The sequence below is a fragment of the Crinia signifera genome, chromosome 7 (genome assembly GCF_055691185.1).
Source record: "Crinia signifera chromosome 7, ASM5569118v1, whole genome shotgun sequence".
Lineage (NCBI taxonomy): Eukaryota > Metazoa > Chordata > Amphibia > Anura > Myobatrachidae > Crinia > Crinia signifera.
The window spans coordinates 15,271,287-15,287,390 of record NC_139223.1 but is presented as its reverse complement, the minus strand read 5'-3'; the positions used below and the strand labels follow the sequence as shown (position 1 = coordinate 15,287,390).

At 47.8% G+C, this 16,104-nt stretch overlaps 1 protein-coding gene across 2 annotated transcripts in view; it reads right to left on the bottom strand.

Annotated features, from left to right (window-relative positions):
• Positions 1-11,872: 11,872 nt before the first annotated feature.
• The window catches only part of DOC2A (double C2 domain alpha), a 132,999-nt gene continuing 128,767 nt past the window's right edge, over positions 11,873-16,104 (bottom strand). For both annotated transcript variants that reach the window (XM_083152386.1, XM_083152387.1), the window contains one exon: positions 11,873-15,928. In XM_083152386.1, coding sequence (XP_083008512.1) covers positions 15,792-15,928 — 137 coding nt within the window. In that variant the 3' untranslated portion in view covers positions 11,873-15,791. The remainder of the gene's footprint in view (positions 15,929-16,104) is intronic.

The following is a 16,104-nucleotide window of genomic DNA, read 5'->3' as shown; positions in this document are numbered from 1 at the left end:
TAGAATGGGTGGATTAATAACCAGTACCGTGTGACTCTGTAAATATGTAATGATATTTCACGTAATAAATGCTTGTCTGTCAATTGGTCTCAATGCTCGTTTTTGGTATGGTATGGGCCTCTAGGTCCATTGCTATGGTGAGAATTTAGCTTCCATATTAACCACTTCGGTGGTATGTGCTGCAGGAGTGGACTCTCCCAGAAAATGTCCAGGCATGCCAACTCTAGGGGCACAACCCCCCACCCCCATCGCTCCCTCACTTGTTGCTCACTTCCGGCCAGTCACCACCCTGGCAATTAAACGCGGGATAGCCGCTGCCCCCACCGCCATTCACAGCAGTTACCAGGCAGCGCTTTGAACATTTCTGGGATGCTTGGGAGTTTGGGCGCCCGAACACATTAATGTCTGAGCCGCTCCGCACTTCCCAGAGCGGCTACACACTGCCAAAGCCAGCAGGGGTTGCTGCAGAAGGCCGGGGCTGCCCCTTCTGTGGTAATTGTATCTGGGGCAGGACAAACCGACCCTAGCAGGTCTCTCCTGCCCCAGGGAAACCCACCACTCTAGGGGTTATGGGTCGGATTATAATATTGTGCTGCAAGCAGCAAGACACAGTGCCCGAAGCCTGGCGAGCCATATGAGGGGATGGGGTACACTAATACGGTGTCCATGCCGACATAGACAAAGGTTGATGTGAGTTTTTCTCGATCACTAATATGGAGCCTATTTCCTGTGTGTGTGTGCCAGTAAAGCAACACTTTTGTGTCTGGACCAAACCATGTTGTGATGCAGCAAGGGGGGCAAATAGATCACTTATTTCTGAGCAGGGTAAATATTGGCTGTTTTTGCATGTAGCCCACACATCTTAAACCTTACTTTCCCTTTACGGCGGTGTGTCCTGTATAAATACAGACGTACGGTACCTGAGTATTCCCTGCGGGTCTCCCCATCAGGTACTAGCCCGGACCAGTACCTGATGGGGGACCTGCAGGGAATACTCAGGTACCGTATGTCTGTATTTATACAGGACACACTGCGGTAAAGGGATCACACTGTGTTGCTTAAAGGCCATAGATTGAAACTGCATCTGATAGAGACATCAGACAGGTGACCCGTGATTTAAATTACTACCACTCATGTTGTGACCAATTATGATGGTATGAATGAAGGTCCGCCTGAGGTAACCTATCGTTATATACAGGGGAGGAGTCCCACCCCCAATTGTTCCTTCTGAATGACCGGACTCACGACTACACAGGTTTTGTGACTTATCGACAAACTTTCTAGTATTTCGCCACCATAGTCTCACAGGCAATAGGGTTATTTCTGAACTTCTGACCAATAATCTAATAAATACATGTTTTCAGCAAGCAACCACAGATATACACATTGTTCTCGGGAAGCGTGCTCCCAGAATGCGTTTTCTCTTCTCTCCCCCCTATACAACCAGCTGAGCGTGTAAGCGGTGGATGGTTGTGAACGCGCCGCTGCCTTCTAACAGAGGCTGGAGGAAGCTGAGCTCAGGCTCAACAATTACATTAGACAAAGAGAAACCCGAATCTCGTCCAGCCGACCGTGAGCCGGATTCTTTGTGTAATCAGCGGAATGCAGCCGCTTCCATTGTGGTGTGCGCTGGATGATATGTCTGTATTGTGTACACAATCGTGCTGACGTAGAAGGAACACAATGCCAGGTTGTGTAGTGTTATTGTGCTGTGTGTGCTCAGTGAGTGGCTACGCATGTATGTACAATTGCAGCCCTGCACACGCGACTCCTTGCCCGCATAACATAGAACCGGATTGTTTTACTGACGTCCGTTCTGGACTTGATTGGAGAAGGTGTCGATTTCCCTCTACAATAATTAACTACAGTCATTATTTTGGGCGCAGATCATTAGGTCTACATCTTCAGGTCTGAAGTCAATGACCCCACATGGTCGACAGTCATAAGGTTGACAGGTAATAGGTAGACAGTTTATCAATTTTTTTTTATAGCCGTCATATGCCGACAGGCTGTATTTCATTCACTACCATCCACTACGGCATGGTGGGAGAATATAATAGTGTGTGGAGCACAGCGAGGCACTGAGCCGGAAGCATGGTGAGCACAGCGGTGCACTTAGGTGGTCTTCATGTTGACATTTGGGCCCCCCCAAAAAATGAAAAGCTCATGTCGACCTTTTGACTTGTCCACCTAATGCTTGTGTCGACCTTACCTATGACCCATACACGTTTAGAAAAAAAAAGCGCAAATAGTATATTGCAGGGGTGGCCAACAGTTCATGTATATCAGACAACCTATAGATTTATAGTAGGAATGAATGCAGCAGGTTTTAACATGTCATAGTAATGACCACACCTGTGCACCAGCTAGGCCCTGGAGTCTGGGATATGACAGTTAGTAATGACCGCACCTGTGCACCAGCTAGGGAGTCTGGAATATGACAGTAATGACCACACCTGTGCACCAGCTAGGGAGTCTGGAATATGACAGTTAGTAATGACTGCACCTGTGCACCAGCTAGGGAGTCTGGAATATGACCGTTAGTAATGACTACACCTGTGCACCAGCTAGGGAGTCTGGAATATGACAGTAATGACTGCACCTGTGCACCAGCTAGGGAGTCTGTAATATGACAGTAATGACTGCACCTGTGCACCAGCTAGGGAGTCTGGAATATGACAGTAATGACTGCACCTGTGCACCAGCTAGGGAGTCTGGAATATGACAGTAATGACTGCACCTGTGCACCAGCTAGGGAGTCTGGAATATGACAGTTAGTAATGACTGCACCTGTGCACCAGCTAGGGAGTCTGGAATATGACAGTAATGACTGCACCTGTGCACCAGCTAGGGAGTCTGGAATATGACAGTAATGACCACACCTGTGCACCAGCTAGGGAGTCTGTAATATGACAGTTAGTAATGACTGCACCTGTGCACCAGCTAGGGAGTCTGGAATATGACCGTTAGTAATGACTACACCTGTGCACCAGCTAGGGAGTCTGGAATATGACAGTAATGACTGCACCTGTGCACCAGCTAGGGAGTCTGTAATATGACAGTAATGACTGCACCTGTGCACCAGCTAGGGAGTCTGGAATATGACAGTTAGTAATGACTGCACCTGTGCACCAGCTAGGGAGTCTGGAATATGACAGTAATGACTGCACCTGTGCACCAGCTAGGGAGTCTGGAATATGACAGTTAGTAATGACCACACCTGTGCACCAGCTAGGGAGTCTGGAATATGACAGTTAGTAATGACCGCACCTGTGCACCAGCTAGGGAGTCTGGAATATGACCGTTAGTAATGACCACACCTGTGCACCAGCTAGGGAGTCTGGAATATGACAGTTAGTAATGACCACATCTGTGCACCAGCTAGGTGATCTGGGGAATGTGACAGCAATGATTACACCTGTGCACCAGCTAGGAGGTCTAGAAATGTGACAGTTAGTAATGACTACACCTGTGCGTGAGCTAGGTGATCTGGGGAATGTGACATTTAGTAATGACTGCACCTGTGCACCAGCTAGGTGGTCTGGGGAATGTGACAGTTAGTAATGACTGCACCTGTGCACCAGCTAGGTGGTCTGGGGAATGTGACAGTAATGACTGCAGCTGTGCACCAGCTATGTGGTCTGGGGAATGTGACAGTTAGTAATGACTGCACCTGTGCACCAGCTCTATGATTTGGAAAACGTGGACTGTTGCTAAATCTCGAGGACCGGTTTGGCCAGGCCTGGTGTATGGACTCTCGCATGGCTCGCAATGCTTTGGGCAAGGGGCCTTCTTCCACTACTGATGCGCTCAGCACAGGCTACTATTCCCTGTTACAGTCCACATGGACGGTAAGGTACAAAAAAATTTACTACATGTGTCAACCTAATGCATTTCTCCCGGCAGTGGTCCCTAGTTCTTTTAAGTGTTGACCTATAGTCCGGAAACCCATTATCTTATCTTAAATGTCAACCGGTCAATTGTGGGAAATGAATGGGCTGAAAACCTTTTGTCCCCTGTAACCCACAGTAACTCCTGGTGTCCAGGAGGGACCAGAACTGTGACTTCTCCCTACGCAGGATATACAGGGCCTTTCCTCTGCCTCTCTGGTGTAACCGTCCTCTGTCACGCCAGACCTATAAGAAACATGGCCGCTACAATTGCTGACGTGATTGATTCATCAGATCTAACATATTATGGAGACCTGACTAGACAAAAAATGAAGTCCCCAAAAATGACTTTGTGATGCCCAGCTCTTCATAAAAACTGGGGTTACCATCAATTTAAAAAAAAAAGCTTTATTTTATTTTGGGGTAAATTAAGAGTAAGCCGCTCATTTCAGCGTTGGCATACTCAGTGGACTACCTCTCCCACCCACATCCAAGGACACTCCCTTGATCTCGTCTTCTCTCGCTCTTGTTCCCTTACTGACTACACTATCTCGGCTTTTCCTCTTTCTGACCATCACCTCATCTCCTTCTCCCTCACTGCTTCCCCCTTTCCCACCCCCCCTCCCAAGCACATTGTCTCACGGCATAACGTCAACACACTTTATCTTGCTGCCTTCTCAAACACGCTGTGTCCTCTTCTCGCCCCCAATCGCCGTCATGTCCTGCCCGAACCTCGCCGCCTCCCTCTATAATGACACCCTATCTTCGACATTGGACTCTGCCTGCCCTCCCTCCTCTATCCCCCTGCGATGGTCCAACCCCTCAACCTTGGCACTCGCCTATCACCCAATTCCTTAAAAAGTGCTCTCGCACTGCAGAGCGCTTCTGGAAGAAATCACGCTCCCTCGCGGATTATTTCCATTTCAAATTCATTCTTTCCTCCTTCAGCTCTGCCCTTGCTCTGGCCAAGGAATCCTACTTTAAGTCCCTCATCCTTTCCCAATCATTCAATCCCCGCAGGCTCTTCGCCAACTTCAACTCCTTGCTCTCCCCCCCTCCTCCAGCTCTTCCGTCCTCCATCGTAGCCGCTGATTTTGCTACCTACTTTTCAACCAAAATGTCCTCTCTCAGGACTGCCATCACTGCTGCCATGACCTCACCCTCTCCCTCCTCCCCTCCTACATCTCCACTCCCCTCCTTCCAACCCCTGTCCTCATTTTACCCCACCACTGCTGCTGAAGTCCACTCTATCCTTCAATCCGCTTCTCTCTCCACCTGCCCGCTCAATCCTATCCCCTCCAATATTATCCGTCGTCTCAGTCCGTCAGTCTTCTCTCACCTGGCTCACCTCTTTAATCTTTCCCTATCCTCTGGGATCTTCCCTTCCTCCTTCAAACACGCTCTTGTCTCCCCAATTCTCAAAAAAACAAATCTGGACCCCAACTCTCCCTCCAACTACAGGCCCATCTCCCTCCTCCCTTTTGCCTCCAAGCTCCTAGAACGTCTGACCTATAATCGTCTCCTAAGCCACCTTACTGCTAACTCCATTCTAGACCCCCTCCAATCCGGGTTCCGCCCTTTACATTCCACTGAAACTGCCCTGACCAAAGTCACTAACGATCTAATATCAGCTAAATCCAAAGGCCTCTTCTCTATCCTCATCCAGCTTGATCTGTCGGCTGCCTTTGACACTGTTGACCACCCTCTCCTGCTCAACACCCTCCGCTCCTTTGGCATCACTGGCACGGTCTTCTCCTGGTTCACCTCATACCTCTCCGATCGCTCCTTCTCCGTCTCCACTCCGAGCTCCTCCTCTCCTACTACCCCGCAGCCGGTGTTCCCCAAGGGTCAGTCCTTGGCCCTCTTCTCCCTCTACACCACCTCTCTGGGAACCCTCATCAGCTCCTATGGTTTTCATTACCACCTTTATGCTGATGATACCCTAATCTATCTCTCCTCCCCCGACCTATCCCCATCACTCCTGTCCAAGGTCTCCGAATGCCTCACGGCCATCTCAGCCTGGATGACCCAACGCTTCCTGAAACTAAACATGGCTAAAACTGAACTTCTAATCTTCCAGTCCCCAAACATCCCCTCTTCTCCCACTATCTCCATCAGCATTGGTGAAACCGAGATCACCTCCACCGACCAAACGCGCTGCCTCTGTGCCATCATTGACTCCTCCCTCTCTTTCACCCCCCACATTCGTGCTCTCTCACAGTCTTGCCGCTTTCACCTACGCAACATCTCACGCATCAGACCATTCCTCTCCACTGACGCGACCAAAATTCTCATTCACTCTCTTGTCATCTCCCGCCTTGACTACTGCAACATCCTTCTCTCTGGGCTACCTCTCACCCGCCTCGCACCTCTCCAATCCATTCTTAACACTGCTGCTAGGCTCATCTTCCTCTCCCGCCATTCTACCTTTGCCTCCCCCCTCTGTCTATCTCTTCACTGGCTCCCCATTCCTTTCCCAGTTCTCTTTAAACTCCTCACCACCACCTACAAGGCTCTCTCCTCCTCCACCGCTCCTTACCTCTCTTCACTGATCTCTATCCACACTCCCTCCCGTCCTCTTCGCTCCATCGCTGACCGCCGACTGACCTCTCACCTAATCACCTCCTCCCACTCCGGTGTCCAAGACTTCTCTCGCGCTGCCCCCTGCACTGGAACAACCTCCCGCCACCCATCAGGCTTTCTGATTCCCTTACCTCCTTCAAGCGCTCCCTCAAAACCCACTTTTTTTTCGACTAGCCTATCCCTCCTCCTAACCTCTTTTGATCCTCCTATCCTGCCTCCGTTCCCCTCCGTTCCTACTTATCCTATTTATCCTATTTTTCGTTCATCCACCCACCTATTTTTAGTATGTTAACTCTTATGAGTAGGGTCCTCCTTCCTCACGTACTCACCCTACCTCTTTACCTCACCTGTGCTCCTTTCCTGTTCTTCCCTTCCTCTACTTCATCTTCAGTCTCCTCGACAATTTTGACACCTACCTCTGAACTGATGCTGATTTTAGTTCTACCAGCTATACTCCTATTCATACTGTATTTTTCAACACACCCTGTGCGTTACCTTGTAGTTTGTTTTTTTGTTTGCTATGTACGGCGCTGCGGACACTTTGCGGCGCCTTATAAATAAACGTACTACTACTCCACGCTGATGTGGATAGTGGGGGTATGAAAAGGTCGGAGGACGCGTACCGCCGCCCCTCGCTGTCAATCAATCAATTTCACATGTGGTTGTGCAAATGGAATAGACAACAGGTGGAAATTATAGGCAATTAGCAAGACACCCCCACAATAAAGGAGTTGTTCTGCAGGTGGTGAGTGGCCACAGACCATTTCTCAGCTCCTATGCTTTCTGGCTGATGTTTTGGTCACTTTGGAAAGCTGGCGGTGCTTTCACTCCAGTGGTAGCATGAGACGGAGTCTACAACCCACACAAGTGGCTCAGGTAATGCTCAGGTAATGCAGCTCATCCAGGATGGCACATCCATGCGAGCTGTGGCCAGAAGGTTTGCTGGGATGCAGTTAATATCCCGGCGGTCGGGATCCCGGCGTTCAGAATCCCGACGCCGGAATCCCGACACATTCGGAATCCACGACACCCCTGGAGGGAGAATAAATTAGTGTGCCGAGTGTAGCGAGGCACCGGGCCCGCTGCGTGGCGAGCGCAGCGAGCCCGCAAGGGGGGGCGATCCACGTCCCCCCCCTTGTCGGCATTTCGGCTGTCGGGATTCCGGCGTCAGGATTCTGAACGCCGGGATCCCGACCGCCGGGATTCAGTACTGAATCCGGTTTGCTGTGTCTGTCAGCGTAGTGTCCAGAGCATGGAGGCGCTACCAGGAGACAAGCCAGTACATCAGGAGACGTGGAGGAGGCCATAGGAGGGCAACAACACAGCAGCAGGACCGCTACCTCTGCCTTTGTGTAAGGAGGAACAGGAGGAGCACTGCCAGAGCCCTGCAAAATGACCTCCAGCAGGCCACAAATGTGCATGTGTCTACTCAAACGGTCAGAAACAGACGCCATGAGGGTGGTATGAGGGCCTGACGTGCACAGGTGGGGGTTGTGCTTACAGCCCAACACCGTGTAGGACGTTTGGCATTTGCCAGAGAACACCAAGATTGACAAATTCGCCACTGCCGCCCTGTGCTCTTCACAGATGAAAGCAGGTTCACACTGAGCACGTGACAGACATGACAGAGTCTGGAGACACCAAGGAGAACTTTCTGCTGCCTGCAACATCCTCCAGCATTAACAGTTCGTCAGTGGGTCAGTAATGGTGTGGGGTGGCATTTCTTTGGGGGGCTGCACAGCCCTCCATGTGCTCGCCAGAGGTAACCTTACTGCCATTAGGTAACGAGATGAGATCCTCAGACCCCTTGTGAGACCATATGCTGGTGCGGTTGGCCCTGGGATCCTCCTAATGCTAGACCTCATGTGGCTGGAGTGTGTCAGCAGTTCCTGCAAGATGAAGGCATTGATGCTATGGACTGGCCCGCCCGTTCCACAGACCTGAATCCAATTGGACACATCTGGGACATCATGTCTCGCTCCATCCACCAAAGACAAATTGCACCAAAGACTTTCCAGGAGTTGGCGGATGCTTTAGTCCAGGTCTGGGAGGAGATCCCTCAGGAGTCCATCCACCACCTCATCAGGAGCATACCAGGGCGTCGTAGGGAGGTCATACAGGCACGTGGAGGCCACACACACTACTGAGCCTCATTTTGACTTGTTTTTAAGGACATTACATCAAAGTTGTATCAGCCTGTAGTGTTTTGGCACTTTAATTTTGAGTGTCTCCAAATCCAGACCTCCATGGGTTAATAAATTTGATGTCCATTGATAATTTGTGTGATTTGTTGTCAGCGCATTCAGCTATGTAAATAACAAAGTATTTAATAAGAATATTTTATTCAGATTTAGGATGTGTTATGTTAGTGTTCCTTTTATTTTTTTGAGCTGTGTATATATATAAGATAGATGGTGTGACCCCAATATTGAGCAGCACCCCTCTAGTACCTTGCCGTTAACAGAGGGACTGAAAGGGAAATGGATAGAAACAACATAGAGGTGCGCTACATTTGTATCACCAATTCCCACTTATCAGGTGGCTAGTAAAACAAAAAAAAGAATTTCAAATAGATAAAACCAAATAGCATGTATTCAGTAGTACAGAATGTAGTTTATCTTCCCTTTTTCACGGTGTGCCACATACAGAAATACTTCGCAACCCTACGCGTTTCGTCCTTCAGGAGTTCATCAGGGGCAATGGATGTATCTAATATGGTAGTATGGGTAGTGCTGAGATAGACTGCGATTCCTTTATTTCGTGCAGTAATATGTAGAACAGGTAGATGACATTTTATGGTAGGTCATTTTATGATCACCTAGTTCACAGGAAGTCTAGGGTCCCAAAAAAGATATTGACTAATAAGCAGATGTCACTCCACAAACCTAGAAATGCCCAGCACGCTTCTCTCACGCTTCCGAAAAATCTGCATTTCTATGTTTGTGGAGGGACATCTGCTTATTAGTCAATATCTTTTTTTGTGATATCCCCAGGACCCCTGCCCAGGCTGACCGGTCAGGGGGTTAATGCTTAGTGCTGGTTCACAAAATACGGGGGATCCCTAGTCGTTTTGTCCTTCCTTTTTTTGGGAACCAGGACCGGCCCTTGGGCCTGGTTTTAAAAAAATATAGGGAACCCCTATCTCAATTGGTCCGTTATTTTTAGTAAATGTCCCCCTTCCGTGATTCTTAGTAAATGTCCCCCTTTAAGTGTTATTTAAGATCAATACAGAGATACCCCAGAGGTGTGGGTGATATAGGGTCATTATCAGCTACTGGCCCTTTCCCATCGCACAAATAACCTGGGTTTGGCCCTGGTTGTTGCCGGGCTGACTCGGGTCACTGTGTGGTGTGAAAGGGCCTTCTAACAATAACCGGGTCCAGCGACCCGGCATTCTGACCTGGGTTTGTTGCTGTGTTGCTGTGTGGGACCTTGAATCGCAAATGCTGAGACAGACCCGTGTCCACATTCCAGGTGCAGCCCGGCATTTGCCACCTGACGGGTAACAGAGACACTGAGAGCATGGTCTTATCAGACACAGTGTCGACACAAGCAACAATGTTGACATGCTAATGGTCAACACATGAAAAAGGCCACGTGTCTTGCCCCACTTTCGGCGAACTCAATTTATAGTTCCCAGTCCGGGTTCACATGGAGAATAAATCATGAAATAGTCCTAAAAAAAATCATTAAAAAAATTAAGGTTGACCTTTTGATATGTCGACCATTGCTATGTCAACATTTTGCTTGTGTTGATCTTTTGTTAACGTCAACCTAGTGCATGTCCGTCTTTACATTGCCGACCCAATCACCTGGATCCTTATCCTGGCCTGATAAGGAACACTCCACCCGGCTGGTGGTGGAAGCAGATTTGTTAACGAGCTGTGACAAGTAATTGGGTGCCTTTCCTATAATGAATGCCGCCTGTAGCTATAATTATAAGATCTCATTACAGCGGTGGCTGATCCAGAGAACGATTCCAAAGGCCGCGTAGGTATCAGGTCAGGGTCTTTACACTGGTGTCAGAGGATCTGAGATCAATGCAGTGTTTAGCTTTCACCAGCAGAGGGCGCAGAGCCCAAAGCAATGGGGACAGTTATGGTTCTGACAGGGGGCACAATTGCTTACTGCATCTATAGACTCTGCAAATCCTAGATGAGGGTTTGCTCAGACGTACAGCAGGTGGTGATTTGTCCTGTGCTATACGCTGGACTATCTCACATCATCATGCGTACAAGAGCAGTGCCTGCATTTATTATGGTCCATTGCCAATGATTGCACATAGTCTAGCTTTGACAGTATAAATGCTCGGCTTTATATATATATCTCTCCAGAAGGGTTTCCGCAGCTGGAAGGACTGGATTTTGCAAGCAAAGGGATTTGGCCAATTACTGAAGCCCAGAGGGGAAGCTGCAGGAGGGCTCTAATAGGCTACTGGTAGATAACGCTCTACAGATAAAAGAAATCATCTCTCTCTCGTTAACTTCCGCTCGGGCGGTCTTCCAGCTCTTCAGGCATTGCTAATTGTCTTTGTGTTACCCATAGACTGAGATCCTAAGATTATATTTGTCCGCTGAATGCCGCAATGATCGCACCACGCCCTTGCTGATGTGTCACACTTCGTTTTCATTCTAGCACCCTGCATCTTTCAAAATCTGTGAAGTTCCTCTTCCCTGCCTGGGGTGTGGCTTTCTGCTGTGGTGCTTCTAGCACAATGTGGTCTGTATTTCAGCACTGATAGGCAGACCACACTGTGATACATGCACCACAGCAGAGAGCGACACCCCAGGCAGGGAAAAGGAACTGCAAGGGTTTTAAAAGTTGCAGGGTAGTAGAATGAACACATAACACTGATAGTCCTCAATCAGTGCACTGGACCAGAGAGCAGCTATCAGGAAGAAGAGACAGGAGCCGTACCATGAGGTGGGAGAAATTGAGCTTTCAAAGTGCAGTACTGGTTCGATTATGTTTATGTATTTATTATTATTATGGGATGTTTAACCGTTTACTGACCACTTATTTATATTATGTAACTGTGTGATACAGCCTGTATTATAGACCATCTATAATGCTAGATATTAATACTGTATTCCATGCATTATCCAGCGAATAAAAACACCACTGTGTACATAAATGTCCAGGGTCATTACTAGGGTCTTCTACCGATCCCCCAGACTCCCACACTTGCTACAATTTTCCACAAACCGGGAGACTGTGGATGGCAATTGGAAACCCCTCTAGGGATCCTGCGTTTGCCACTGGTTTTATTACTGACTGCCGTTCCGGTATAATCCTGTATTTATATCTGTGAATCCGCACTACATTCCGGGCTCATGTATGTCAGCGCCAGAGTCCTATTTTTTGTCAGTCTGTATACTGTGAAAGTTTTGTCACACAAGACTCGGAGGCAGAGGTAGCAGTTTTTTGCCTTTATTGGTGCAGTTAACAGGAGGAGGCTGATACATGCATGTACAGGGCGCGCAGCCTCGGTCACACCCCTTTCCAAACCTGACACAAACAAACACAAAGCACAACCAGTCACGTGCCTTACACCAACACACCGGGCTGTCTTCTCGGAGAGCCGCTCAGCCTTTCCACCTCATCTTAGAACCACACGCCTGGATGCAAGCTATTTTACGCATGTTCAGCACCAGTCTCTCCTTACACCCTCGCCTTCAAGACATCGTCATATGATTGACAAAGAATCTATATACAGCAAAAGATTTAGAGCCCTTCCAAACCAACCCCATAAAACCCAAGTGGGACTAATCTCAACTCAATCCTCCATAACAGTGATACTACCCACCTCCAAAGATGGCCAGAACATCCAAAAATAAGCAGTACAACACAACTAATCCTGTTACAGAAACTATTAACGTTCTTATCGATCAACGTTCAAACAAACAATCTGGATCAATTAGTATAATATTCCTTGCCTCGATCTGGAAGCCTCCGTCCTTTAATCTTAATCTTCAAGCCACCTGGAAACACGTTCTCTTGTTTTCAAACCATCCACCTTCATCCATAAATGTTCCACCAACACCTTTGAATCTTCCGCCTGGATGCAAATGACGATATTAGCGATCTCCACAGACACCTAACCTTTATTCCTTTCCTAGTGTTGACCTAAATACGTCAATACTAGCCATAAATCACGTTTCAAAACACAGTCAACCGTAGTACTTTAGGATAAAATATCTCTTTGGATCTAGACTGAAACAACCACTGTGAAATGCAGGTGGGCATCCAGAAACCATTTCTCTCCCATACACACAGAAACACTAGGAAGACTCAACATTTCCCAACCTGCTGATAAGTAGAAGGTCTTATCAAGACCACATTAACGATCATTGAGAGACCCTAGAGTTGTATCCCAACTTTCCTACATATTGGCCAACAAAAATTCTATGATTTGTCCACTTTGGGAAAACTCCCTTGAGATGTCCCTCACCAACAGTCCATGGAAAGCTGGGGCAAACAGAAACGCTTGGTGTCATCCACACATTGGGAGAAGACTTCACCTTACTCTATTATCTAAGGTTGTATCTTTCGCTCATACAAAGCTGGTCCATGCCACTGCATCCCACAAACCACTACACTTTTGTTTGTTTTCACCGACTTGCTGACTCTACGTTAGGCCTTGTCCATTTCTCCAATAACTCGTTATAAACCAAGAAACAGAAGAGTAATAAAGTTACAAAAGACACAATTTTGCATAAATGCAGTGCTTGCGCGTGACTGTCAAGCACCAGCGTACTCCCCTGTATACAAAACACCTCACACCCCCCCAACGTACAAAACGAGAAGTCACAAAACAGTGGAAAAAGAACGTGCAAATTGTGAATGTGTGAAGTGTGTGCATAGCCCATAGTAAGATGTGTGCATAGTTGTGTGTTTCATGGGTACAGCTGAAGGTGTCGTACATCATGGGGCACGTTCCAGAGGCCATCTCCAGCCACAACTTCTTGCCCCGCGACCTACTGTATTTCTCAGTCCGTAACATGAAACAATGCTTAGCCTGACCACCTGGCATGTAACGTGTGCGCATTATAGGGCTTATAAATGGAAAGGGAAGAGATGTTACGTGTTAGAATCGGTTTCAGTCTTTCCCCGGGATTTAGGTAAACACAAGACTCCGGGAACATTTAACGAAGCCCACGTAAGAGCATGCACAAGTGTCCACACAGAGAAGTGAGTGAGCGTATGCTGGTGCCATGTGGCCGTGTCTTTTTCTGCGCCAGCTTGCTTGCCGATATTTTTAGCGACCAGGAGGAGTGGCCTGCTGCAACGCCGGAAACGTCTGTGGTTCGGGCAGATACGAGCGAGGTTTTTTCTGTCCCACATCTTGGCTTGTCATGGATGCATGGAGTTGGCTGGTGGCTTTTTGTAGACCACAATGGAGAAGTAGTTGGGGCCAGTGGTTGTGGCAATTACATTGCTGGAAGTGGATAAATTTGGACCTGAGATTGTAAATAAATGTCTGTTCTAGGGATCATTTGGAGCAAGGTTCTCATTAAATTGTTAGCCCACAGGATACAGCGTTCCAGAAGATCCTCATGTCTCTAGATGTGGACTGTCCGATACGGTGGAACTTGTGGCACTTTGTAGCTAAGTGATAACACTAATAGTAACATTGGAATGTTTTATCGAATTAAGATCTTTGTTATGTACTAACACATGGTAACTAAGTGGTCTATTTACTAAGCCTTAGAGAGAGATAAAGTACCAGCCAATCCGCCCCTAACTATCAGCTTTCAAACAGCCGGTAACACTGCAGTTGGGAGCTGATTTGCTGCTACTTTATCTCTCTCCAAGACCTCTATGTAACCTAAGGATAATACTGATCTTGTTTGTGCTACTAACACTGAATATCAGAGCCCACGCTGGGTTTAAGGCTTGTGACATTAATTGGCTGTAAGGGGTTAATCCTGGCATGACACTGATTACAAGGGTTAATCCTCTATGTGGCAGCAGTAATTGTAGCGGCTGAATGGGATAATGCTGCGTTGGTGGGTGTTGCGATGACAGTGATATAATGAGGGATAATGCCGCGGTTGCAGGGCGTCTTGCATAACCCCGCTGTCAGAGGTCACTCATTCCGTCTCCCAATATGTTTCCTATATAATGATATTCGGTCTGACAGTCTGACGGATCGCTTACAGATTAGCATCGCTTAGCTGTCAAGTGAGCTGACTGCAGCGGGACCTAATTAAATCCAATCTATGAATGTAAATCACAGATAATGAGAAATGAAAGCAGAGCCGGCTAATGAACTCTGAGGGTGCCCTGGAGGGACAGGGAAGAGCAGAGGGCGTAACGACCATAGGTACAGAGAGTGCAGCTGCTATGGGGCTCACAGCTATAAGGGCCCACCTTATTTGTCAATGTAACGTGCTATATATATTTGGGTGTAAACAGGGGCCGTACAAACTTTCGCTATGGGGCCTACAAACATCTAGTTAAGCCGCTGGTTCTCGGTCTCATCTTTCCTCTGTACGTGAACCATGGTGACAACTGTGTATTAGTCTAGAACCCATTAATTGAGCTCATGGTGTGGGCAGCCATTTTGTGTTGTCTCAGCAATGTCATTGGTTGATCATTTTTGTTTAGCCCACAAAATGGCAGCCAACACCGTACGATGGGTTTCCTGTAAAACGTTGATAAATTCCCGTGGACTTGTCCGCACTTTCTGTCACCACGCTCCGTGGCCTATGTAAAAAAGTTCTCGGCCACCGCCTTTATGATTTAAACCATGAGGGGACGAATCCCTAACTTGACTTGTGGTAATAATGGCATGGTTTTGCAAGGCCAGTGTGGGGTTTGTGTGGGTCAGGGTCAATGTATGCAGGCATGGAAATAGAGGGATTATTTGTCAAGCAATCTGATGGGACTGCACTTTCCTGTGTGGTGTCTTGTGGTTTAGCCAGTTGCGTGTATCTGTGATGAGGTCACAGGGTGGAAGCCATTTTTTCGTGGTGGATTTGTGTTCACAGAAAACCATGGTTTGACCGTTCCCAACCTTTAATGAAGCTCATGGTCTCTGTCCTACAACAGTCTTGTCCACCAGACAAAAAAATGCCCCTGGGATTATCATCTCTATGACCACCATAAAAAGCCAGAGAAGAATTGATGACATCTCATTGTGCCATAGATGGAATATGAACATCTCCTGTCAGGAAGTTTGCAGCGGCAGCCATCTTGAATGTGCCCATGACATGAAAGTTTCATCTAAATGCATTCAGTGATGTGAGTGTGGAAGTGAGTGTTCCCGCTCATCTCTTCTTGTTCTTCAGCTCTTCCTTCACGGAAATGCGTTTCTCAGTCGGTGTAGGTAGATCCGGGGAGCTCATTGGTCAGCGTGTGCCAGTGTTCCGCCCTCTGATTGTTGGTAGAGATGCACTCCATCCAGTGCTTTAGACACTCCCCTTTAGCATTCACCCCAAGCGTAACACCCCCTGTAATAAAGAGGGAACGTGGGATTAATGCCGGCATGGAAACACAGCAGTGTACATTTGGCAGAGCAGAGGTGGCCATTTTGTGGGTAGAGCAAATATCAATGAGAAATCACTGGTGAGCGGCAGCCATTTCCCTCCCGGCCGATAGCAGTACCTCATGCTCTGTGATGTTGGCC